At 47.0% G+C, this 24262-nt stretch overlaps 7 protein-coding genes across 7 annotated transcripts; 4 read left to right on the top strand and 3 right to left on the bottom strand.

Moving 5' to 3' along the window:
* Positions 1 to 8677: 8677 nt before the first annotated feature.
* N7477_001718 (SDR family oxidoreductase) lies at positions 8678 to 9623 on the top strand (the record flags this gene model as incomplete). The annotated part of the gene is made up of 2 exons (XM_056963381.1): positions 8678 to 9386; positions 9463 to 9623. The coding sequence occupies 2 exons, from the start codon at positions 8678 to 8680 to the stop codon at positions 9621 to 9623; spliced, it is 870 nt and encodes a 289-aa protein (XP_056826300.1).
* A 1274-nt stretch (positions 9624 to 10897) lies between these two features.
* N7477_001717 (O-methyltransferase) lies at positions 10898 to 11694 on the top strand (the record flags this gene model as incomplete). The annotated part of the gene is made up of 2 exons (XM_056963380.1): positions 10898 to 11611; positions 11665 to 11694. 2 exons carry the CDS (start codon positions 10898 to 10900, stop codon positions 11692 to 11694), a joined length of 744 nt encoding a protein of 247 aa, XP_056826299.1.
* Positions 11695 to 12354: 660 nt separating this feature from the next.
* Positions 12355 to 13369, top strand: N7477_001716 (uncharacterized protein; the record flags this gene model as incomplete). The annotated part of the gene is made up of 3 exons (XM_056963379.1): positions 12355 to 12525; positions 12651 to 12797; positions 12848 to 13369. The coding sequence occupies 3 exons, from the start codon at positions 12355 to 12357 to the stop codon at positions 13367 to 13369; spliced, it is 840 nt and encodes a 279-aa protein (XP_056826298.1).
* An 81-nt stretch (positions 13370 to 13450) lies between these two features.
* N7477_001715 (fungal specific transcription factor domain-containing protein) lies at positions 13451 to 15692 on the bottom strand (the record flags this gene model as incomplete). The annotated part of the gene is made up of 6 exons (XM_056963378.1): positions 13451 to 13866; positions 13916 to 13979; positions 14031 to 14555; positions 14610 to 15039; positions 15095 to 15381; positions 15477 to 15692. The coding sequence occupies 6 exons, from the start codon at positions 15690 to 15692 to the stop codon at positions 13451 to 13453; spliced, it is 1938 nt and encodes a 645-aa protein (XP_056826297.1).
* A 607-nt stretch (positions 15693 to 16299) lies between these two features.
* cym1 (pitrilysin family metalloprotease cym1) lies at positions 16300 to 19501 on the bottom strand (the record flags this gene model as incomplete). The annotated part of the gene is made up of 2 exons (XM_056963377.1): positions 16300 to 19066; positions 19122 to 19501. The coding sequence occupies 2 exons, from the start codon at positions 19499 to 19501 to the stop codon at positions 16300 to 16302; spliced, it is 3147 nt and encodes a 1048-aa protein (XP_056826296.1).
* Positions 19502 to 20106: 605 nt separating this feature from the next.
* Positions 20107 to 21718, top strand: N7477_001713 (taxilin; the record flags this gene model as incomplete). Its single annotated transcript, XM_056963376.1, has 5 exons — positions 20107 to 20245; positions 20355 to 20629; positions 20689 to 20837; positions 20959 to 21202; positions 21257 to 21718. 5 exons carry the CDS (start codon positions 20107 to 20109, stop codon positions 21716 to 21718), a joined length of 1269 nt encoding a protein of 422 aa, XP_056826295.1.
* Positions 21719 to 22114: 396 nt separating this feature from the next.
* N7477_001712 (NAD(P)H-dependent flavin oxidoreductase) lies at positions 22115 to 23158 on the bottom strand (the record flags this gene model as incomplete). Its single annotated transcript, XM_056963375.1, has 1 exon — positions 22115 to 23158. One exon carries the CDS (start codon positions 23156 to 23158, stop codon positions 22115 to 22117), a length of 1044 nt encoding a protein of 347 aa, XP_056826294.1.
* Between the last annotated feature and the right edge of the window lie 1104 nt (positions 23159 to 24262).

The following is a 24262-nucleotide window of genomic DNA, read 5'->3' as shown; positions in this document are numbered from 1 at the left end:
TCTGAATAGATATTATATCTGAAGACCTTTAACTATTATATAGTAAGATATAGTTATCTTTCTTAAGGGGGAGTGTCATGAGTGCGATAGTGGTCGTCAAAGTATCCTATATTATTCTCCTTAAGGCGGTTCATTCGCAGGATAGCTTCCTTAATATCCTTCTCTTGTCTTTCGATCTATCGTACGCGTATTATAATAAGACTCGGTCTGTCCTAAACAGTCTCCTATAGCAGTATACTCTATATAGGTATCTCTAGTTTAACCGGTAAGACTATATATACCTTAAATAGGAAATAGTATAGGCTAATTCCGGTAGTAGTATTCACAGTCACTCAGTCTGCTATTAATATAGTATAGAAATGAGGTCTCTATCAGTTTATCTGGGTGGAAGTGTCTCCTATTAGATATCCGCCGGTTATCTTAGAGAGTGCGTCCTTTAATGTTCTTATAGAACGCTTAATAGGGCTATTTGAGCCAGGATAATATACTAAAATAGTGACCTTCTTAATACCGCGGTCTTTAAGGAATTTCAGTGTCTTACTATGGTTTTTAGGTCTATCATCTATAATAATCTCTCTTAGATACCTATAGCGGCAGATAATATCTTCGTAGATAAAACTCTGGATTGCTTCAGAATCTGCGCTAGTGAGGACTCATGCTTCTACCTAGCCGCTAACTAACTCTCGCCCTTAGACGACAGATTTAAAGCTATCCTTATCTAGTATACGGGTAGTATTAATAAACCACTTATTAAATAGCCTTAGGTTCTTCGGGGTGATAGCGGGCTCGTGTATCTGTGTTAGGTCTCGTGCTTAGTATTCGATATAGGTTCTGATAAATACGGCGGTGTCTTCAAATATTCGTGGCTAATAGTATCGGTGCTTTAATAATACGTAAGTGGCTTCTCGACCTTTATAGGATAAATCTGTGTGTGCGCCATATAGTGCATTCTGTTAGTCTTCCTTATTATCGAGAACACATCGTAAGATCTCTGTTCTTCCCTTCTATCGATAGAAGAGGTGGCCATCTTAGTAAACGAACTTCATATAGCGTTTCTTGAAGTGGTAGAATTAACTACGAGACATTTCCGGCGGTCTTCTTAGTGTAATTAGGTACCGCGCGATGTCTTATGATTCGGTCGAATAACCCTCTCTAAGAGGTAGGACTATAGCGTTAGCGGTAGGGTTATTATCCTCGTCCTCGTCCTTATCCTCGTCTATTATGATAGTGGCACGCGCTAGGAAACAGCTCGCCCGTAAGTAGGACACTTCTATATTAATAAAGTTATTAACGTTAATCTCCTACTATTATTACCTAATTTCTTCTTCGGTAGCAGGACGCCTTAAAAGCCTATCTACCGCGCTATTCTTCCTCCCTAACACATACTTAACGTCAAAGTCAAAGAGTCGGATCTATACTATCCACTAAGTCACTAGTGCACTAGGTAGGTCGGCCGTAGGGCGATTTAGTTAGGACACTAATATTTTCGCGTCTGTTTCTAATATAAAGTAGATACTATATAGCTAGTGTCGGAACTTCTTTAATACTATCAGTATAGCATAATATTCTAATTTGCCCGTATCGTAGGTAAGCTGCGTCTCTGTCTATGCACCTAATTTATACCGCGTGGGTTTCCTAACACTATCTCGTTCTTATATTAGGATAGCGCCCTAACCCTTTCTAGATACGTCCACCGCGACAATAATTACTAGAGGCTTAAAGTTATAGTCGATAGGTAACACAGTAGGGAATATAGAGGGCACTTCTTTGACCTAATCAAAAGCGGATTACTGCTTCGCCCCCCACTGGAATAGGGTATTCTTCCTTAGGTAGGCGTATAGGCTATCTATAATAATCTGAAACCCGGCCACTAAAATACGGAAGTAAATAGCTAGTCTAATAAAAGAGCGCAGTTTATCTTTAGTTAACGGGGTTGGCTAGTTAATAAGCTTCGTTACCTTACTCTCTATAGCGCGGCGCCTATTAATATCGCAGACCTAGCCAATAACTTTAATGCCTAATATAGCGAATTAAGATTTTTCCGCCGAGATAGTAGCACTAGCTAGCTCAAAAAGATATAAAGTCTCGTCGAGATTCTAGAGGTACTTAAGGATAAACCTACGTATTCCTAGTAATACGAACTTATCATTATATTAGGACCGCGGCCCTTTAACCGTAACGTCGTCCAGAAATAACCTAGTAATAACACCAAAAATTGAATATAAGATCTATAATATCACCCTTTAGAATTATGGCACTGAATTAGCCGCGCCTTATAGGATAGTAGTCTATCGCAGAAGGCCTAGCGGGGTTTAAATGGTAGTGAGGTCCCTATTTTCTTCTGCGAGGGTGATCTGATCGTATCCGGAATAGAGGTTAACTAAAGAGGCTAGTATAAGTCCCGTAAATTCTTTAGCGAACTTATCGACGTCCGGGGGCATATTTACGTCTCGCTTTATGACCTTATTAATTAGTATTATAGTATTGATCAACCGATACTTGCCTACGCCTTTCTTCTTTACTAGGAACTATAGGTTTCTGTACGGATTATCGCATAGCTCGAGGACACCCTTCTATAATCTTTCTCAGAGTATCTTATTAATAACGGGCGCGAGAGTACGGGGAATCTTAAAGCTAGGATACTACTAAGCTTTATAGGGTATAGTCTTAATACGCTAGGCCGGTATAACTTCTTCACGAATACGACTTATATATTCCTAAGACCATATAAGTACCCCTTCCCTCTTAAATAATAACTCACGTAGTAGCAGTCTCTCTTTAGGGAGAAGAGCCGTGCTAATAAGTAGTGTTTCCTCTCTCTTAGGTGTAAGCTTAGCCCCTCTCGTAATAGTTACTATACGAGGTCGTAGTAAGTTATCGAATTCGGAGGAAGTATTAGTGGCGCGGTACTTCGTATAGTACTTTTCGAGGCATATCCTTTGTTAGTCAGGGTTACTAACGGGGATCGACCTATCGGAATCAGATAAATTAACTAGGTGTATCTTATCTACCTTCCTCTTATAAAGGGTATTAACTTACGCACGGCAGGCGATATAGTTCCTTAATCGAAGGGTATTAGGTAGTCTCGTCTTAGGGAATCCTAGCTCTGATATAATAAAGTCCGAAAAGGATATACAGTACTTAACTTTGTCGAAATAGGTAATATTAGCTATAGTCTTCTGGCGGTAACGAGGATCTATTAGATACTAGATCTATAAGGCACTAAGATAAGGAGAGATCTTTTCGCCGAAAAACTATCTACCCCGTAATTCGTCTCCCCTATATAATTCTTCTTCTCTTATCGCCATATTTTTGTATTTTCTTGCTTTCTATATATTTTTATTATTTCTTCTTTAGTGATTATTATATTTATAGTATTCGATAATACTATTAAGTGAATAGTCTCGGTGGACTTAGCCGCTAGGACAGAGGTAGATATTAAGGCGGCTACTAAATACCTACTTAGGCTTTTAAACTAAAAGTCTTATATTCTTCGGGCTAGAGTTAGTCTTTATAGAAGGATCCCCTATTCTGTGGATAATATACTTTAAAGCTAACGCGCTTCCTTTCTGTCCTAGCTCGATATCGTGTAGATAACCCTCCTATCACCTTTCTCAGAGATTTATAATAGTGCGTCTTTCGCCTATATCCTACTAAGTAGGAGATTGTTCGTGTAACTATCCCCGACTATAATATGCGACTTAGTCACGATATTACCGATATTAATTAGCAGATTCTTAATATAAGTACTAACTACGAACTCACCGCTATCGATAGGAATAAGCTTTAGCCTCGGCTTTAGCTATATCTGCGCCTATATAGATTAGGCGATATCTCTGCGGATGATATTGACTAACGATTTAGTGTCGATATACGCCTTAACTACTTATCCGCTAACGGAAACTATTATAAATAGGAGGTCTCTGGAGTATTCACGGGGAGAAGACACGGGCGAGGTATCTGCTATCTAGGTATTCTGGTAGCTCACTTTCGCGGCCAGATCTTTTATATTAATAGGACTACCTATCTCCCGATAATACTTAGTAATATCTCTTGCGATTTAGTTGATCTTACCTTCCACTTCCTTTGAGAGAGAGACGTCTACGAAGTTCGACTAAGTATATGCTTGCGAGAGTACCTTATTAATACGCTAATTAATAACGTCTATACTAATACCTTTGCCTATTCTAGCGTATATCTTCGGAGCAGACCTAGCGAGCTCACCGATCGTAAGGGTGATCTCGGTTTCCTATATCTCTTTCGTATCACAATATCCGAAAGCTAAGATCTTCGCTACGTAATATCTAGGTTAATAGGGCCGCGGACTCTTCTCGGAACCTGGCTATATAGCGGAGTAGCTTCCTACTAAGGCTATATAGTTTAAGTCTCTTTAGGCTATCCGTCTTATATTATATCGTTATTATTAGTATCAGTAATATACGGTTAGAATCTGCTAGTCTGGGAGTTCTTTGTTCTAGTAATATCCTAGTCTCTGCGGCGCTTTACAGGATAGCCTTTAATAGCGTTAACGGTACCGAATAGGATAATTGCTTCCTTATTCTCGCTTTCCTCGAGCTTCTCCTATATAGGCGCGGTACTAAGAAGCGTAGTAGTAACAGAGTAGATAAGTATATTTAGGTTCGTAAGATAAGTAGGAGCAGGAAGAGTGACACAAGCGATATTACTGCTTAGCTATATAGATACTTTGTATAACTCCTGCTTCTTCTAGTTATTATACTGCGCTTAGAAGGCTTCTTAGTTTAATTATCCTAGGATCACGCGTAGTCTCGGGCCTAGTTATTTAATAGTACCTAAAACTATCTGATTCGTAGTATTATAGTGCATAATACTATAGCCTTATATATCGCGGATAGATAGATATTAATCTAGTCGAGAGAAGTAGGTACCTCCGTATATCTAGTATTTTATTAGAGGATTAGCGCCGAGGCTATTCGAAGGGTTTTTTCTATTAGGCTCGTACTAAATATTATTCCTTATATCTTAGCTAGCCTATAACTTAAGAGTAAGTGCCTCTATCTGTAATTATATTTCTCTGAGCTTCCTATCCTATTCGTCCTAATATTAGACCTAACTAGCGATTAGTTACCGATTTTCCTAAGGCTTCGTAATAGTAGTAAGCGACTATTACGGGGGATAAAGTTATTGGTTACGCTTAGGGTTACTCGGAGAAGATTCGATAGTCGAAAGAATTCTCTGAATATCAGTTTCCTCTCTGATATATAACCTAATTACTATATATGCCTCTAAATAAGTGATTAGTGTCCCTCTCGGTAACTACTTACGAGAATACCTTCTAATAACCTTCTCCTTAAGCTACTATAGAAGTCCTTAGATAAGGAGACTTACCCTATCTATATCGCTAACCTCGCCTTTTAAGTAGATACGGCCAGAGATATTATCGAACTTATTAAGATACGAGCGGATATTATCCTATATTATCCGCTTAACCTATATAAGGGATTAAAGGTATATCTTTGTGTACCTTTACTGCTCGCTATCGTTATTATAGAAGTGCTCCAAGAAAGCTTCCTTAAAGGTATCCTAGTCCTTTCTTAGCTAGGAGTCTTATCTCTTTACCTAAGACTTAGTGACCTTCGCGTAGTACTGAGGTAATATACCTATAATATCTTTATCGCTTTTAACGCTATATCTAAAATACGTATCCTATAGCTTCTCCAGGAACTCGGAGATATCGGTCTTATTAAAGTATAGTGCTCCTAGGGATCCTAGAGCTAGTAATGCGAAGAAATAAGGCACTTAAACTGTGTAAGGATAAGGTATAGCCTATACCCTACTAGGCGGTTCGGCTAAGGACGATAGTAGCTAATACTTATAATCCGTATTATCTATATAATTATTATCACTTAGGGTCGATTCGGATCTTTCTGGTATAGGTTCACGGTAATCTGTGAAGGTTAGAATACCCTTAGGGTCCGATAGCTTAGGAGCTATTATACCTTATATACCGTGCGCTATTACTTACTTATAGAAAAGAGATAGCTTTTCGGCTAAAAAGAAATGCTAACTCTGTGCGCTTTGCTTTTGATCGTATCTCTTTAATAATTCTTCTTCTTCTTCCCTTTTTCTTATTGAGGCCGCTTCCTCTTCTTATAATTTATAATATAGAATTATTTGTATTAATATTATCTATATAGTAGAGTGCTATAGCTATCGGATACCTAGGTACCCCTACTTAGCTACCGTATTTAATTGGATAGGCTATATCTTTAGTAGTATCTGAAGCACCGCCGTATCTCCCGTATATTAGTCCGATAGTATTCCTCGTAGGAACTAAATATATTTAGGAGAACACTATATCTCGGCTAGTTACTCGTTTGTCCGCACCGACTGTATGCCGTCGTAATCACTGGTGAATATAGTCTCCCGCTTAAGGTCTCAGACAGTCTTGTAGCCTTTAGGGTCAAACGCGATCCCCACCCTTTAGGTATATGTTTCTTCGTATAGTGATGTGCCTTGACAAAAGAGCCTTCCCGGGGACGCCAATATGAAATAGGAACAGCTCGATGGCTGTCTGGCGATACAGACCGGACAACACACACACACACACACTGCCTGTCTGGTGTAGAGGATGCTGGATGAGGCCGTACTGATGCCCTATTACGGCCGTGCGGGATAATCTTAATGCTGCATCATAGATAGAAGAAATTGGGTGAATCCTGAATGAATTAGGTAGATGACTTGTCTCCCTCCAAGTGTGTCTGGAGATGTACTATGCACTGCAGACATTAAATCATGCCTGAGGCCACACATAGGCTCATTATGTCACCAATTCTCCCACTACAATATATATATATTTATTTTTCGATGGAGTTTTGTTCGAGATAACAAGTGACGTGATCCCGAACAGGAATATTAATTCAAGGAGATGAGAGGCTTTCGGTTCTACCTTGTCCGCTGCCAAGACAGTTCATCAGTCGTGGTTCTGCATTCAATATCTGCGGTAACGACATTCTCCACAGAAGAGCTGCATGGTTTCGAAAGCATGAACGCCGGAACCAGGTTACGCCATCTCGACCTTCTCGACACGAGTGTTGGGACGTGCGAATCCATGAAGACTGGTGCCTGAAGGAAGAAAGGCATCATCATTTATAGCAGTGGCTAAGTGAATATTATTGTTTAAGCCGAAAGCTCGAAGCCTAGTCGTCGACCGCGGACTTGATGCTCTCACTTGCCAAGGTCCAACAGGAAAATCTTAATGATAACCCCCCCGAAGCTCAAAGCAACTGGACCGTCAGACATTCACTCACGTTGATCCATTACTTTCATACTTCCGTCAACTGTGTCAAACCCCGTTTCCCCTCCACCCATTCGGTCGTGGCTAAGATTACGGTCGATGAATTGATATCGTGCCCGGTAGCCTTGTCCTTCAAGGTGAATCAAAAAAGTAACGAGAAAGCTGGGCAACCGAGCCGCCTTTGCCCTTCGGGTCGGTCTTCGACTGGAGTAGTTCATCGTTTCGTTGCTTTGATATGTAGTGTTTGGCGTGAGTATCTTCGATTGCGTGCCGGAATTCATCGTGTGTCAGACATTTTCCATTGATTCTGTAGAGTCAGGAGGCCTAATTGGATCTGCTCAAATAGCGATGTTGTACCTGACTGTGATGTCATGGCTAAACCCGCGAATGAATGCTAGACTTGACACCATATCGTCTGGCTGAAAAAAGTACCAGTGAATAATCGAACTAGCCATGAGCCAATTGAATCAAGATGTTTTCAGTCATCGTTGGCTTACAGATGAAATATCAATCGCTGAGAAGTTGGCAACCGGAGGTCATGGAAATGTGTGATCCTGTGAAGATACCCCTATGGAAAGGTGAAGCACCGCTTAGTCGCACCGAACCCCACGGCCGACTTGAAAAGCTTCCAGGGAGAGGGTGGCAGAAAGCTAAATTGTACATTGATGGAGGAGTCCATGTAGGTTTCCTGCGGAACTTATGACGGTACTGGCATTCTCTCTGATTTGTTGTGCACGCCTTCTCCTGTTCCGTTGGTGGTACTGGCATGTGCAGTAATGCATCGCTCCTTGTGCCGATAGCGGTCTGGTGACGGTTTTCACCTAAACAACTTCAAATTATATGAGTCACGCCCCGACATCGAGCGGTGACGGACCCGACACACGACATTTCCTATGACGTCACTGATCCCCATTGCGGCGGAACAGGCGGCGGAACTCCGAGTTCCGCGTTCCGCCGCACATGCTCAAAACACCCACATTCGATCGTACACGGTGCTGATGATGATTATGGTTTGGAAAATGACCATCTGTTGTCCTACTCGGGATGGACCACCCGGCTACTAAGCTCCTACTTCTATCTCATCTGTGAATAATAGACGATGCAACATCCGGCGTAACCACGGTCTCGGGGGAAGGAAAACCAAGGGATTGACCTCTTATTGACTAATCCGGTATGAATCACCCCACCAAGCTTCCGCATGGCCTGCGGAAGCTCTGGGCTTGCTGGATAAAAACTATATATCTCACATTAAGCAGCTACTGAGATTTTGTAAGCCAGAGTTGAGGTCATGTAAGCCAGAGTTGAGGTCACCCTCGAGTCAAGCCACCTTGATTCGACGTTTTCTATTCAGTTGATTGCTTCATTCAAACGTATCATTTTGCACTTCCTGTTGTTTGGACAATGACAACTTACAAACCTTCATTCGTGACTAGATATCATCACGACACCTATGCCGCCATCTCAGAAGCAAATCCTGAGCTGAGCTGTGAGGGTAAGATGGTCTTCATTACCGGTGGTGGCCGTGGCATTGGTTGCGCAATCGCCAAATCGTTCGCGACTGCCAAAGCCGAAGGGATAGTTTTGATAGGAAGAAACGAATACGATTTGCAGACAACTACGGAGGAAATCCTCACCACAAATGCCGGATCTGCAGGCAGTACAAAGGTATTGTACTGTGTCGCAGACATTACGGATGCTCAGGCTGTCTCCTCTGCGATCCAACAAGCGATCGATTCCTTTGGACGAATTGATGTTCTTGTGCAAAATGCTGGGTATCTGGATGCCCATCGATCCGTTATCGATTCGGATTTGGACGACTTTTGGCGGACGTTCGAAGTTAACGTGAAAGGCGGCTTGACGGTAATTCAAGAGTTCCTCAAAGTGGCGCCCAAAACGGGCGCCACTTTGATCAACATTGGATCAGGTGCAGGCCATATTCCGTACATACCGGGTTATGCTGCCTACTCGGCGTCAAAGCTTAGTCTGGCAAAGATCGTTGAATACGTACACCATGAGAATCCTCACTTACGTGTCTTCAACATCAACCCAGGCGCTATCGCTACCGAGATGCAAGCAAAAGCGGGTGATATAGCTGCTCCCGACAATATCGGTATGTTTCACCTCTCATGGCTCCGATTCTTTAGTCAACTCCTTCTTCCGCACGGATCTGACAAATTTCCATTTAGGTTTGCCGGGATCACTCTGTGTCTGGCTCGCCACGTCAGAGAGTGCAAATGCGTTCAGAGGCAGATTTATCTGGGCAAATTGGGATGTCGAGGAATTGCAACACAGCGCGGAGGAAGTACAGGCCAAGAATCTTCTGGTTCATGGGCTCAATGGGTTGTGAAAGATCAACTTCAACTTAGTGAGATACTTTTCTTCCCCCGTGAGGCTATCTTGAGCGAAAGCAAGAAAGCAAACTGTGCGTTTTTCCAGCGTCTTAGCCGAGATAGCGCAGACGTCAATAGTGCCGGTTTGGGGCCATGTTTAAGGTGTGTCATGCGTTGCTCTGAATCAAATAGCATGTACATAACCGTGCATGATGGCTCTCAATAATTAGCAACCCTGCGAATATTGATAATGTTCAGAGTACTGCATTCAGCATCCTAAGCCATTTGAGATGCGGTAAGGATCTGGCTCTCCAGCACGTTACGGATGCAACGAAACTTTGAGGCGGGAAGCCTTAGAGCGATGCCATGTGGTCAAATCCTAGATACCGTAGAGTGATGGGTGAAGAAGCCTGGTTGTTGCTTGGGAAGGGGGATAGTCGGGAAGGTGGGGAGTATGGAGGTAGCGTTGTGTATAGCAGTTTCCTGTAAAATACATTTCTCGAGGTCTCATAGTCGTATTATAAAATACATTGCTAATCTAGAAAGCGGTCTGGAAAGCGCGGTATCGACGATATCACCAAATTAGGATCAGCGCATATTTGAATATTGTTCCGGAATTAATTCGTAAAGAGTGTGGAGGTATATGTAACTGATTTCGAAAATTACTGTACTGGAATCATGAATGGAGCCACCGTGAAGTCTGTAAACAAAGAGGCTTTAAAATGAAGCTGGGGGTGATCACAAGGACTGACCTCAAGTGCTTCATAGATTATCCCATTCCTTGTGCTGATTTGAATCTTTGGACACTTAAGTGAGCAAATAAATGTGCACGTGCGTAAGCTCTGACCTTGCCAACCTCGAACTCGGTTGTAACGTGGAGAGCTGCAGTAAAGGAACTGGGAAAAGGGACTGACTTGCCTTCGACGGTGCCGGGACTAACAATGCTCTTCTCAAGAGCTAAGACAATGAAAGAGATATGCATGCAATATTGTATTGCACGCTCCCCATTCGATTCATAACACAACAACAAGAGCCATGAAACAGAAGACAACGGAGAAAGCGCAACTCCGCCCCTCACGCCCAATCTGGTTAGATCAACCACAGAGCCCTAAATTCCCCAACTCAGACTATAAGTACTGCTACCACCCTATATCCCTCTGTTCTTAGTGCTTATACTTCCTTTCTACTAGATTATTTCATGCCAGACACCCCCCACAAATATCCGTCTTTTTTTAAGAGCAAAACCCAACCTTCCAAATCCACACAACCCCAACCCGCAATAGCAGCAACCATGTCTTTCCCCGAAGGCCTCACTACCAGATACCCAGCTCTCCTCCCATTTGCCGACCTCTATGATGTTGAGTCCCACGATGGTCGCGAGATAACGCTCCTAAAATACATCTATGCCCATCCAGACCTGGACAAATTCCGCAACTCGCCATCTGGGATCTGTCGTGTCATGGACGAATTCGCTGCCAAGCAAGATTTTCTCATCAACATCGGCAGTGACAAGGGTGAGAAAGTGCGCCAGATGATTGAGCAGGAGAAACCTACGGTCTTGGTTGAATTCGGAGGGTACGTTGGCTACTCTGCCATCTTCTTTGCGGATGCTATGCGTCGAGCGGCGGCGAGTGCGGACGGACTTAGACTTTGGAGTCTTGAATTCGATCCTCTCATTGCGTCTATTGCTATGAATTTGATTGATTTGGCCGGGTTGAGTGATATTGTGAAGGTTGTGGTGGGGCCTGCGGCGGATTCGCTGGAGCGGTTGAAGAAGGAGGGAAAGGTGACCGACGTTGATTTTGTGTTCTTGGATCACTGTGAGGAGCTGTATGTTCAGGATTTCAAGGTCTGTGAGGATTTAAAGTTGCTGAAAAGTGGAAGTTTGGTCGTTGCGGATAATGTGATGAGACCTGGGGCCCCGGCGTATCGGGAGTATGTTCGCCAGAATGAGAAGTTTGAGAGTTGGGGTGTTCCGGGGCTGATCATGCCCGGTTCATTTGAGGTAGGTATTGCTGGCGAGGGACTACGGGTTGCGATTGCTGAAATAATTTATAGGATGAGCTTGAGGTCACCAGAATCAAATAGATCGCAGCCAAAGGCGGCAATTCTAATATCCTCAATTTGGAAGGGAATTTGGGGTTTTGTTGCACGTTGCACAGTATGGATAATCTCTGTGGACTCTATAAGTGTCACTATGCGCCAAAGTAGTCTCAGCGTTGGATTTCGAGAATTTTTGCGACTTCTTCTCGCCATAGCTTCCAAAGACAATCTTAGCAGATGGCTTTGCATCAGTCCTCAGACTTCCCTGCGCGAAAGACTAGATGTAGATATTATTTGCTCGGCCGTAAGGGCAAATCAATTCTGTTATTCTGACTGAAAGTTATCTACAAATCAAAATCAGGACGCGAATCGTCACATTGTTGTGTGTATTTTATCGGCAAGATATGCCCGCGCTATTGCCTTTGCCAAGTCATACCTATCATATTGAGCATAAATCAATACACTCCTCACATTTTCAGGCAGCTAGACTCATAGGCATATGGAATTTCTTTAGGATAAACGCAATCTTCCGTTGTCGGGAAAATGTAGTTTGTAGTTGTCAAGTGGTTCCACACCCCACCGCGGGGACTCGTCAGCACCGGGGGCTAAGATGCCGCTTCCGCCATTCATTCCTCGACGTCTCCACGATGCACACCTTACACCAGGTCTCATCCTCGTCCTTCATCCTACACTGAGTCCTTTAAAATGGCAAAATCCGAAACAGACCTACAGTCCATGATTGCCAATTGCGTGGACTCCAGGACCCTAGCCTGGTACGAGTCGGATCTCGAGGAGGTCCCGGAACCGGCCAAGACTCTTCTGGAGAAATACAGCAGGATCCCATCCGATCAAGTGGTGCAGCATGTCAATGGCATGGTAAGTATCAGAATCTACGGCATGGAGATAGTCTTTGCTGATCCAAGTTGTGTTAAGAGAGAACGTGCTTGGGCAGTGGTGAGTCAAACATAGAACCTGTCAAGGTGCATGCTGACCTGGCCCAGTTCCCGTATCCTTGCATTGGCTCATTCCGGTTCCTGGATCTGAGTATCCCTCAATCGCCTGTCTACGCTGAGGTTCTTCGGCGGCTAAAGTCGGGGGAGAAGCTCCTGGACGTGGGATGCGCGATCGGGCAAGAGTTGCGCCAATTGGTAAGCCAAGCCCGCACTTCAATATAACCTAATCTAAATCTTGAACCCAGGTCTTTGAGGGCGTTCCCTCTGAGAATCTCTACAGCTCAGACCTCCGTCAGGATTTCTACGAAATAGGCTATGATCTATTCGCAGACCGCGACACGCTCAAGTCTGAATTCTTCCAGGGAGACATTTTCGATGACAACTCAGCTCTGGTCCAGAAGCTGACTGGTAAGATTAACATTGTTAACGCTGCCTCGTTTTTCCATCTCTTCAATTGGGATCAGCAAGTCATCATTGCGAAGCGTGTTGTGGGGCTTCTGGTTGCTCAGCCCGGATCCCTGGTGATTGGGCGACAGGTTGGATATGCGGATCCGGTGGATCCAGATGACAAGGAGAATGCACCCAAGAACTATCGCCATAGTCCTGAGACGTGGAAGAGATTCTGGGACCAGGTTGGTCGAGAGACTGGGTCGAAGTGGGAGGTTCAGTCCACGATGGAGACGTGGGCCGGTCAGGATCATGTCTTCAGAAAGTACCACGAAGGCGTGGAGACCTTCAAATTGAGGTTTGTTGTGAGAAGAGTCTAATTTTGAGGCGCTGAGGGGCGCTGGAAGCATCTCTTGCATTTCAACCCAGCCAAATGGGCACATCAAGCCATCTCTGTGACTTTAATTCTCACTCCCGAATATTCTGTTCAACGTCGATGGAAACGCACTTTGTATTTGTTCCGTGGAGGGCCATTGCACATGAGATGCATATTGCACACTGTTCGAGATACTAGAATCATACTCAACCGAAGATAAGCCTTGCATTTGTATCTCGTTTGAAGGCTTCTGATTTGGGAACGAGGTACAATCATCAAATAGCCATGGTGGGTTTGCGAGGGGCATAATTTCCTGGTCAAATAGTGTCCACGAGTCATCTGCCAGGGGGCCTGGGAGTGCCAATGCCGTGCTTGTATCTGGAGGCGTGTGCATTGCTTGCATGCTAGATTCGAGTTGTTGTGAAAGAACGGTGTGAATACTGGCTGCTGGTTGATGGCTTCTCTCCAGACTTTGGAGGTGAGCTTGGATTAGGTGTAGATCTGTAGAAAGAGTTAGAAAGGTGGCTCCTGCTGATTTGGGAGATCTTACCGTCCTGGTGTGTCATTCCATCTTCAACGCCGCGAAGGAGTAGAATGGCCGCCCAAGTGATCATCTGCCAGATAATCAGCAGATGTAGCTGGCCTAGGTAGATAACGAGACCTACTATCAGATCCCAGTTTGACCAAATGCTAGCATCATTATGCCTCAATCTTAAGACAGCCCGTGCCGAGACCAGCAATTCATGCCTCTCAACAGAGCCAATATTCGCTGAACTGATATCAAATCCTCGTGCGGGATGATAGATAGACAGCACATAGAGCTTGTGCAAATGATACTGCAGCAAGATTAAGATTCCCTGTCGATCGGACGGAGAAGGCTGAGAGGCACCATTATACTTAACCAGCCAGTCGTCAAGCTTACGAGCCCAGAGACGAATGACCTCAGAATCATGCTCTGTGAACGAATTTCGAGGTATGGGCGCCCTGTCAGCGAATTCGGTATTTATCGAACACCAGATTGTCGGCAGGCCTCTGCCGACAAAGTGGCTCAGACCGTAATGCATCATTTCCGCAAGTCCCTGGAAAGCGTTGCCTTGGTAGCTGTCAAGACGCGGACTACCTGGTGTTGGAGGCTGGCGAGGGAGAAGAGGGTAGGACATGTGCATTGAAGCGTGTTCGATATCAATGACCTGAAGATATTAGCAAATCAGGATTTCAAGCACTCGACGATATACAGTTCTTACTTGAAGGCCAGAAAACAAGCCTCGCCAATCTGTAATAGAATCATCCAGCTCAGAGGGGCAATGATCGAGCCAAAGGCGATACGCCATAGCAATCCACGAACCTGTGGCTTCGATGTAAGCTTCTGAGCTTAGGCTTGCCATGATCAAGCCGAGAATGTTGTGGAATGCTTTGTGTCTTTTGACCGGTGGAGAATCCTGCCCTTCTATATGAACCTCTGTGATGCGAGATCTTGGGTGGAACGATGGAGTGACTAGCCCAGCTACTGTGCTGCACATCGCTGCAAAGTAGCCTGATTCCATTGCTGCTAGCTCAGAGGACTGGTTGTGGAGGGCTGAAATGTACAGGATAGATGCAAGCAATAGGGGTGTTGGCGAGGCAAATGCATCACGATCTTGCAAGAAGTGAAGAAGTGGCAAATTAGTCAAGAAGCTATTCAATATCAGAACCTTGAACTCATGGTGGCAATTCGGGATTAGATACTTACGAACTCCACAGTCGTTTAACAATAGGTCGTGACCAAATACTCTCGTCCGGGGGCGGCCGTGTAATCGATCTTAGATGGGCAACAGCTTTCCAGACTCCTCGCAAGGGGACACCTTCATCTTCATCTATGCCTTCATGAGACACGGGAGCTTCATCGGGTGCATCTCCAATTCCCAGCGCAGCCTCAATTCTCTCTAACCGATCCAGAACCGCCTGATGATCATGCATCGATGGTCTCGACACATTTGTTTCCTGGTTCTCATCCCGCATGTCGTGTAGAGCGGACGCCTAGAAACGGATGTAAACAAACCCTTGGCAACTCAATCTGCGTACCCAAATACGTACATTAGCCCGGGGCTTGAAAACACATGCTGTGCGTGTACTTCGACAGCGACGACAAGGAGGTGCCCCTGACACATCACAGCGCATCTAGAAGAAGTTAATCGGGAGTCTTTGGGAATATGCTTATCGCGCATGCCTTTAATCGCCGGCAATTGACTGGACATTCCGTTAGCTTCGTATTTGGGACGGTTGTTTTCTATGCACACACCACAGGCCTTGGTCGGCCTCGGACCTAGCATCATGTCTCGTTTATTCATGGTGTATGCAGATGGTTACATTGAGGAAGTGAAGCACACGCTTCTTATCTCAGTCCACGTGAGGGGGGACACGGGCCCGCTTCGATCCGGGGTTTAACTCCACTTGACACTTTGTTTTTATGCATTGAGGAACTATAAGGTCTTATTAGATCCATTGATGGCTAGATACAGTCGAAATCTACAGTAATATTGTCCGCATGATTTTAGTCCGCTCTGCGTAGGCTGAAAGTTCAGAGCGGTTCCGAGAATCATAGGTAGGAAGCGTGCCTCGAGGGCTCACATTCCCGCAAGTTTGTTCTTGCGCTTGCGTCTTCAGTAACCCGAAAGACACCATATCTATCAACCAAGGGAGGAGACTGGTTGGCAAATATGAGAACAGCTCTGGTGCACGAAGCACGGTAGATCTTGAAGCGCGTGGGGAAGTTAAGGAAAAGAGAAAGGCACAGAGAGTGGAGACCGGTGCTTGATGCGGAGATAGAATACATATATGTACAGGGGAATGCAAGAATCCGGGTCATATCACAGATGCAAATGCTAGAATTACACGGGGAAATGAAAAAGGGTATAAAGTGAAGCACTTCCCCTAGGTAAGAATGAAGGGCATCCTTTACTCGGAGGCGGCGCTTTCGCCCATGGACAGCTTTCGCATGTCCCAGTCGGCGCCGGCCCAATCTTTCTTCTCACCGAGAACGCACGTTGCCCTGCGCGAGCCGTTCACCAGGTAACGATCAGCGACCTCGTTAACATCCTTGGCGGTCACGTCAAGGACTTGCTCTCTCCAGCGCTGATCCATCTCGTGAGTGACACCGCTCAGGAAATAGCGAGCGCCCTCATCGTCCACACTCACGGGTGCGTCGAGGCCTTGGAAGATGCCGAGCTTAGCTTCTTCAATCTCTCGCTCGGACCAGACACGATCTCTAGCGAAAACCCCGCTGTTTTGGAAGACCTTGAGAGTGTTCATCGGGTTGGGATCACGGTAACTCATGAAAGTGAATATCCCCTTGAGGGGTCCGTTGCTGGCTCCTGCGCCGTAAGCACCGCCTTTCTCGCGAATCTCAGGGTGCAAGTAGTTGTGAGTCAGAAGCTGGGACAGTACCGTGAGTGGAGCACTGGAGGGGTCGACGAAAGGGACAGTCTGGGTAGCCTGACCGGAGTAGTAGACCTTGTAAGGGAGGTCATAGAAAGCCTTCTCGATCGATTTGAATGGGGATGCGGCAGCAAGTCCGGAGGGCGATCGGACCTGGGGCAGACCCGCCATCCATTTCTGCAGGACAGACTCGTTGCGAGCAGCGCTCTCCGGCTCGCAGACCATGCGAATACGGAGATTAGAAGACTTGGAGATGGCAAACGACTGGATGAGACGAAGCTTCTCAATCAACTCCTGGAGACGCTCGGGGGATGTCTCGGCATCCCGAAGAAGGTTTGCAGTGGCTTGCAACTGCTCAAGTCCGGACTGCTGCTCTTGGATCCAGAAGACGCGAGAGAGGCTAGCCGCTGCGGCATTGACAGCATAGCGGTGGCCGGTTCCTGCGACACTATCCAGCGCTCCGTTGGTGGTCAGCTTCAAAAGCTCTTGGATCATAGCCGGTGCGGCAGGGCTGGAGAAATCCGTTTCCATGACAAGAGTTGACAGCATCTCAAGCATTTCAGGGATATTCTTGTCCAAGGCGTATCCAGAGAAGTTCATTCCTTCTTTGAACTGGTCCAAGTGGGTAGGTGAGGACACAAGGAAAGAGGAGGTCGTAATGCCTCCGGTCTTCAGCTTGATGAGATCCTCCCACTGCTCCATGGTCTTGTTGGCGGTACCCAGGCGCATGACACAGTCGTTGAACAATGGCATCAAAAGTCGGAGTTCGTCTGGAAGGTCCTCAAAGGCGTTGACAGCTTGGAAGTAGGTCAACCCGTTGGTCGGGGCCTCTCTCCATAGGACGTCAACGTCATCGAGCCTGATTTCACGCACAGGCTTACGCTCCTTCTCTCTTGAGATATCCTTCACGCGCAACGTCGGAAGGCAGCTCAAATCTGCGTTATGGGCGTCCTCTTGCACCTTGAGCAGCTGCAGCTCCTCTTCACTCAACTTGGCGACAGCGCTTTCGACAGATCCGTGCTGCTCAATAAGCTGGGAGAGCTTGGTTTCTCTGCGCACAGCTTCCGCCTTATCCAAATCCTTGTTGAATGTAGGAGAACCAACCATTGTGAACGTCATGCATTGGTCGTTAAGGAGGTACTTCTCCACCAGTGACTCGAGATATCCGGGCTTCTCATACCTCCTCTTGAATTCCTCGATAACGTCATTCCAGGCCAGCTCCTTCATCGGGTTGGATCCGTTGAACCAGGAAGAGATGGTCTTCTCCATCACTCCAATTCCGAAGTTCGCAGTCTTGTGACGCAGCGAAAGCTCCAGCTGGTGAAGGAAGCCACGCACCTTCTCCTCGCTGAAGCCAGTCGATACAGACTCCCGGAAAGCATCTTGAACAACGGATTTTACTGTGGGAGCTTCCGCTTCGCCGATGCCGGTAACACCGACAGAGAAAACCGGAACCTTTCCGGAGGCATCAAGGCCGGTGTTGGGAGTGAAGGAAGAGCCAAGGCCGCTCTCAATAAGAGCCCGATACATGGGAGAGCCGTATCCGTCAAGGAGCAAAGAGGAGATGATTCCGACAGAGAATGTTTCCACAACATCGGTTGAGTCACCCATGTACCAAGAAGTTGAGGTCTTGTGCTGCTTATCTTCGCTCGCGAATGTGTCGATAGGGCCAGGAACTGTAACATTCAAAGGTCCCTTGCTGAGATCCAGCGGCATCTTCACATCGGTATCAACCTGGCCCTTGTTGAATCCATCCAAAACTGCTCCGATCTGCTCCAGGTGACGCTCGAGGGGCATATCACCGTAGGTCAAGATCTTCGAGTTGCTGGGGTGGTAATTACGCCTCGAGAAGTCGGTGAGCTGTTTGTGTGTGAGGTCTGTGATATACTCAGGGTCGCCTCCTGAGTTGTTCAGAGCCGGAATTATGTTCTCTTTGAACTTGATATAGTAAAGGTAGTTGGCGTCCGAGATCTGGCCCTTCATCTCGTTGTAGACAACGCCCTTGAAGACGATGTCGTCCAGCTTGGCCTTTTGCTCGGGCTCACCGGGAGCCGCCTTCAAAGCGCGAGGATCCTCAGGGCCCAATCTCCATCCTTCCTGCCGGAAATCCTCTTCCTTGAGAAGTGGATGTAAGGTGGCATCAAGGTAGACGGATAGAAGGTTTTGGAAATCTTGCGAGTTGGTAGTGGCGAATGGGTAGGTAGTGTGGTCGGAAGAGGTAAAGGCGTTCATAAAGTTGGAAAGAGAGCGCGGGAGCATCTTGAAGAAGGGATCGCGAATTGGATATCTTTTAACATAGATGTTAGCTGCGCAATGACAAATCTTGGTAGAATTGTGCGTACTTCTCACTGCCACAGAGGGTAGTATGCTCCAGAATATGGGGCACACCAGTGGCATCGGGCGGGTTTGTCTTAAATCCGATACCGAAGACATTGTTCTTGTCGTCTCTTGCGACATGCAAATAGTCCGCGTCGGTCTTGTCGTGAGTCAACCGCACCGCGGTCAAGTGCAGCTCCGGTACGTGCTTCTTTTCGCGAACAGTGAAGCCGTGAAGCTTTTCGCCAATTCCAGGGAAACTTTCAATGTCGGTCACGGTCGAAGCCGCCCGTACGGTGGTTCGTGTCCGTAGGATCGTAGAGCTCGACGCGGAGAGGCGACTGTATGCCGGCTGGCGCAAAACCGGGACTCGGGTCTTGCCCAAGCCCATCGTAGAGCGTAACATCGTGTCGAAAAGTTAAGCGAGCTCAAAAATGTTCATCGCAAGCCGTCAACCCAATAAGCACAAGAACCCAAAGCTGAAAAGGAGAGAAGTGATGTTCGGAGTGTCGGAAAAGAAAGCAGCAGAAAGATCGGACCGAGAACACAGCTTATGTCATCGCTCCTACCCTCGTGACTCTGTAGAAGGAACTTGCGGACAAGTGGAACTCCGCTGTGATCAGATCCACTGTCGTGTAACGCAAAGTTCAGATCGAATTTGAGTATTCGCTCGAGTCTTGCGGTGGTTAAGAGGAAGATTTGACGGCGGTTGGTTCGATGACTAAGGACCCCCTCGTCGAGTTCTGAGTCGAAGAAGGAACTGTACAAAAGTGCACCCGCCTGTTCAAGAAGCGCATTCTCCATCGACCCCAGAGGTGATCTTCTTGCTGAGCCCGCCGAGCCTCTGGGATCCAGATACGTTCGCCCTTTGCCCGATTGAGTTCGGCCCATGCGTACGTGACTGCCACAACGTCGGTCACAAATTTTCGACATCTGGGACAACACACGCGACCACCACGGCCGCATATCGAGTTGGAGAAAGACGTATGAGAGGTTGAAGACTTGCGCATCATGTCGTCAACAACGATGGCGAAGAAGAACAAGGGGAAGAAAGCGGCCGATCCGAACGAGACATCCAAACTGTTGGCTGCCAAGATCTCGCAGCTGGAGCAGGATGCGGCCGGCGAGAAAGATCAAGAACAAGAGATCGGTGCGTGCAGGCAATCCTTGTGGCATGTGGCGGGGGTTTCCCGGCTCAACAAGCGTATCGCGTGATGTATGCACTCTGAATTGCGACTAACATGACCCTGATGATCTAGAACGTGAGGTGAAGAAAGCTACTCGAGATCTCAATCAGCTCCTGAACAACATCGAATCGCCTATGACCCGCCTGGAAACCGTCCACAAGAAGTATACTGAGTTATTGGCCGACATGAAGAAGCTGGACCGGGATTATGCCAAAAGCAAGAAGCGAGCCGACCAACTGCAGAAGGACCAGGAGAAGGGAAAGTCGGAACTCAACAAGACGGTCACGATGAAGGATAAGCTTGAGAAATTGTGTCGGGAATTGACAAAGGAAAACAAGAAAGTGAAGGTAAGGCACAGGCACAGGTGCGGGCAGTTCCACGCGAAACGCAGTGCTGACCTGCTCAGGATGAAAATAAAAAGCTCGAAGACACAGAGAGTAAAGCTCGTCTTATCGTCAACGAACGTCTCGACTGCCTCTTGTACGACATCCAAGACGTCATGAACTCGAAAGGAAACCCTCGCAACGAGAAGGCGGATATGGAATTGGATGAAGCGTAAGCCACGCACTCTCAACTCTCACCCCTCGCGTTCGCACCCTCGTTGCCATTCACATGGCTCTATTGTCGTGGATGCATGTATTGATTTGCGCCATGTTTGCTAACTTCCGTGCTCAAGGCTCCGTGTCAAGTTGAAGACCATTAGCGAGCAGTTCGATACCCGTGAACTGCACTATAAAGCTCTTCTTCGCAGCAAGGACTCCGAAATCCAAAGCCTGACATTCAAATACGAGGAACAGCGCCGAACGGCAGAGAGTGAGACCACCCGAGGACGTGCTTTGAGCGCCCAAGTCTCCACCTTCTCCCACACCGAAGCAGAGCTACGCAGTCAGCTCAATATCTATGTGGAAAAATTCAAGCAGGTACGTCTTGTACTGAGATTTTTCCATTCTGTGGGTGGCTAACAAACTTCACAGGTGGAGGATACTTTGAACAACAGCAATGAGCTGTTCCTAACATTCCGCAAGGAAATGGAAGAAATGTCCAAAAAGACCAAGCGTTTGGAGAAGGAAAATAACACCCTCACCCGCAAGCACGAGCAAACCAATCGAAACATTTTCGAGATGGCGGCAGAACGCACGAAAAACAAAGAGGAATTGGAGAGTTGGCAACGCAAATGTCAACACCTCGAAGCCCTGTGCCGCCGAATGCAGGCTCAGGGACGTGGTGAAGGTCTCGCTGAAGGCGACGATCATCTCGACAACGACGACGAAGGCACTGAGAGCGAATATGACGATGATTACGAGGATGAAGACGAGTTGAGTGAAGACGGTGACCTCGACGACACCGATCGCGGCATCCCTCATGCTGGCCCTACTGAGCGACCTGTCTTTGGACCCCCCTCCGCCTCCGAATCTGCTGGAGGCCCGGGCCTCTAAGAATGCCGTTCTCAATGGGGTTCATTAATTGACGTTTTCATTTTTTACCCAATTTCATGCAATTCCGATGTGACGACGCGTCCAACGGCCTTACTCTTCTGTGAAAACACTCTCGGTCTGGCCGGGAAAGCCACCTCGATTACATGATGGACAGTATGACTACGGCTTATTACCTGACTACTCTTGCAGGGACATCAATCGTTGCTTTGGATCGTACCTCGGATGTCAAGTCATGTTTCTCTCCAAGATTTGGTCACTTCGTCTACGTCTACAGTTCACCATGGATTTGTTTTCAGTTCAATTTTTTTCTGTACACGTACAGCTGTGTCATATTAAATACCTAAGGATAAACCCTTGTATCGACGCGTCCCCTCGGGTGAATTATCGCTTGTAGTACTAAAGTTTACTCGAGCCATTTGCCTTAATGAAGCTGTTGCCCACCCGTAAGACTTCGACAGCCTGCTGTACCATCTCCTTCACAATATCACCAGCAGGCTTAATCTCGTTAACAGCAGCCGACACATCACCCATCAAGAAAGGCATATCCACATCTTTCTCCTTCTCCAAATCATCCATCATCGGCACAATCCCCTTATCCGTCAACGACTTGATATCAGCCGGCCGGCTTTCCCACTCTTTGATATAATCATTCGGCAGCATCCGTAGCGGCCGCCCAGAAACAACCAGCGTCCGCTGCGTCTCACCAAACTTCGCACCCACGACAGCCTCCTTGTGAAGCCGGCTCGCACCGCTCTCCACCGAAGCCACAAACCGTGTCCCAACCCACACACCCGATGCCCCCAACATCAACGATGCAGCCAAACTGCGTCCATCATTCACGCCACCAGCAGCAACAACTTGCGCCGGCAATCCGGTCAACGGACTCTTGTACTTTTTCGCCACATCCACAACAGCAGGAATCAGAACCGAGAACGGAATCTCCCCAGTATGTCCACCCCCTTCGCCACCCTGCGCACATACAATATCCACGCCCCGCTGGAACGCCTTCTCCGCATGCTTCGGCGCCCCTACCATATTCATCACAAGAAGGCCAGCCTCATGGAGCCGCTTGATAGTTTTCTCAGGCGGCACACCGACAGCAGAGACGAATAGCTTCGCACCGTGCGAAATGGCAACTTCGACCAGCTCGTCTAGCTGGCCATGTGTGTAGTCGTGGTTTGTAGCACGGGCTCCATTGCCGACTTGAGGAAGTGCCAGGTCCACTCCGAAGGGCAGTGAAGGATCTTTGAGGAGTGCTTTGAGCTCCGTCAGCATCTCGGATAGTTGTTGTGGTGTGTAACCCAGGCCGCCGACTGTGCCGAGACCACCTGCATTTGAGACTGCAGCGGCTAGCTCGGCGCCAGAGGCGCGGGCCATGCCTGCCAGGAGGACTGGGTGTTGAATTTTGAGCAGGGCGCAGAGGGGTGTGTGGAGAGACATGTTGGTGGTCGAGGATACAAGATAGAGCTTTGTGGAAGAATTACGGTAGATGGATCTTGTGTAAATGAATGTCACGGATCAGATGAGCGGGCTCTAGGGTCGAGCAATGCTTAAAGCATTGGAGAGCTTCGCAATCTGGAATCTATACTTGTGCTGGTTGAAGAATGCGGGGAAGCTCTGCGCCGGACCGAGGCATCGCCGCTGTCGCTTTATGAACGCCGCATACTTTTATACATTAGCTCTACCAGCAATGATTGGCCAAATTCATGGCATTTAGTTCACGGGCTATATCGCATGGCTGAATTTGTTGACTTGGCCTTGTTTCCCTCCATATAGCCGAATTGGTTCTCACCACATGCGATGGATGCTTGTTCGTACGCGGGCGCATGCACTGCCTAGACACCAACTAGTGAGGTCTCTTGCAGGATTCTCGGGTGCGAGCTTACAGTAGATATCTCCATGGCCTTTCCCATGTTGCACAAGTCTACTCTGCAATGTAGAGTAATATCTCCCGAGATATATTGGGTGTTCAAGGATATCGACTTCAATTTACGCGAAAGGATATTAGCTATTGGACCCCGTGCGATTTGCTTCTATACAGCCGATTTATAAATCAGGGAACTTTCCGAAAAGCTCGGATACCTTTAATATAACACAAGACCAGAAGTGATCTGCCTAGCCTATGAAGGGAAAGAATGTTCGAAGATTCTAAGAGGGCTATGGGAAGAAGCTCCTGGCAACTGGGCGTATTCCATGTGTACATCTACGGCGTATTGAGACTGAGTATCCTGACAGCCTCAGAACTGCCTTGTTGCTAGTGAAAGAAATCGTACAATCTCACATACATAAGCTTTGAAGGCTGAGATTTCCGACTTCAGGACCCTGCCTGAGGAGTTCGTCCCAAAGCGGGAATGTAATTTAGACGCGCCTCGCGTGGGGCTTCGCGTCAAATAGTTGCTTCCGTCTTCCACCCAACTCCTCCACTGCTCAAGGATCGCCCGATCCGTTCTGAAAAATGGCATCGGATCAAAATTATGGTTTCTTACGGCCTCCTAGGTATGTAAAGCTGCTACCTATCCGGTCGTTGCGCGAGCCGCCCGAGAC

The sequence above is a fragment of the Penicillium maclennaniae genome (assembly GCF_028827695.1).
Source record: "Penicillium maclennaniae strain IBT 15551 chromosome Unknown utg000002l:1.0-2354659.0:1.0-2356205.0, whole genome shotgun sequence".
In the NCBI taxonomy this organism is placed as follows: Eukaryota; Fungi; Ascomycota; class Eurotiomycetes; order Eurotiales; family Aspergillaceae; genus Penicillium; species Penicillium maclennaniae.
The sequence above is the reverse complement of the archived record's forward strand: the minus strand, read 5'-3'. Positions and strand labels throughout refer to the sequence as shown.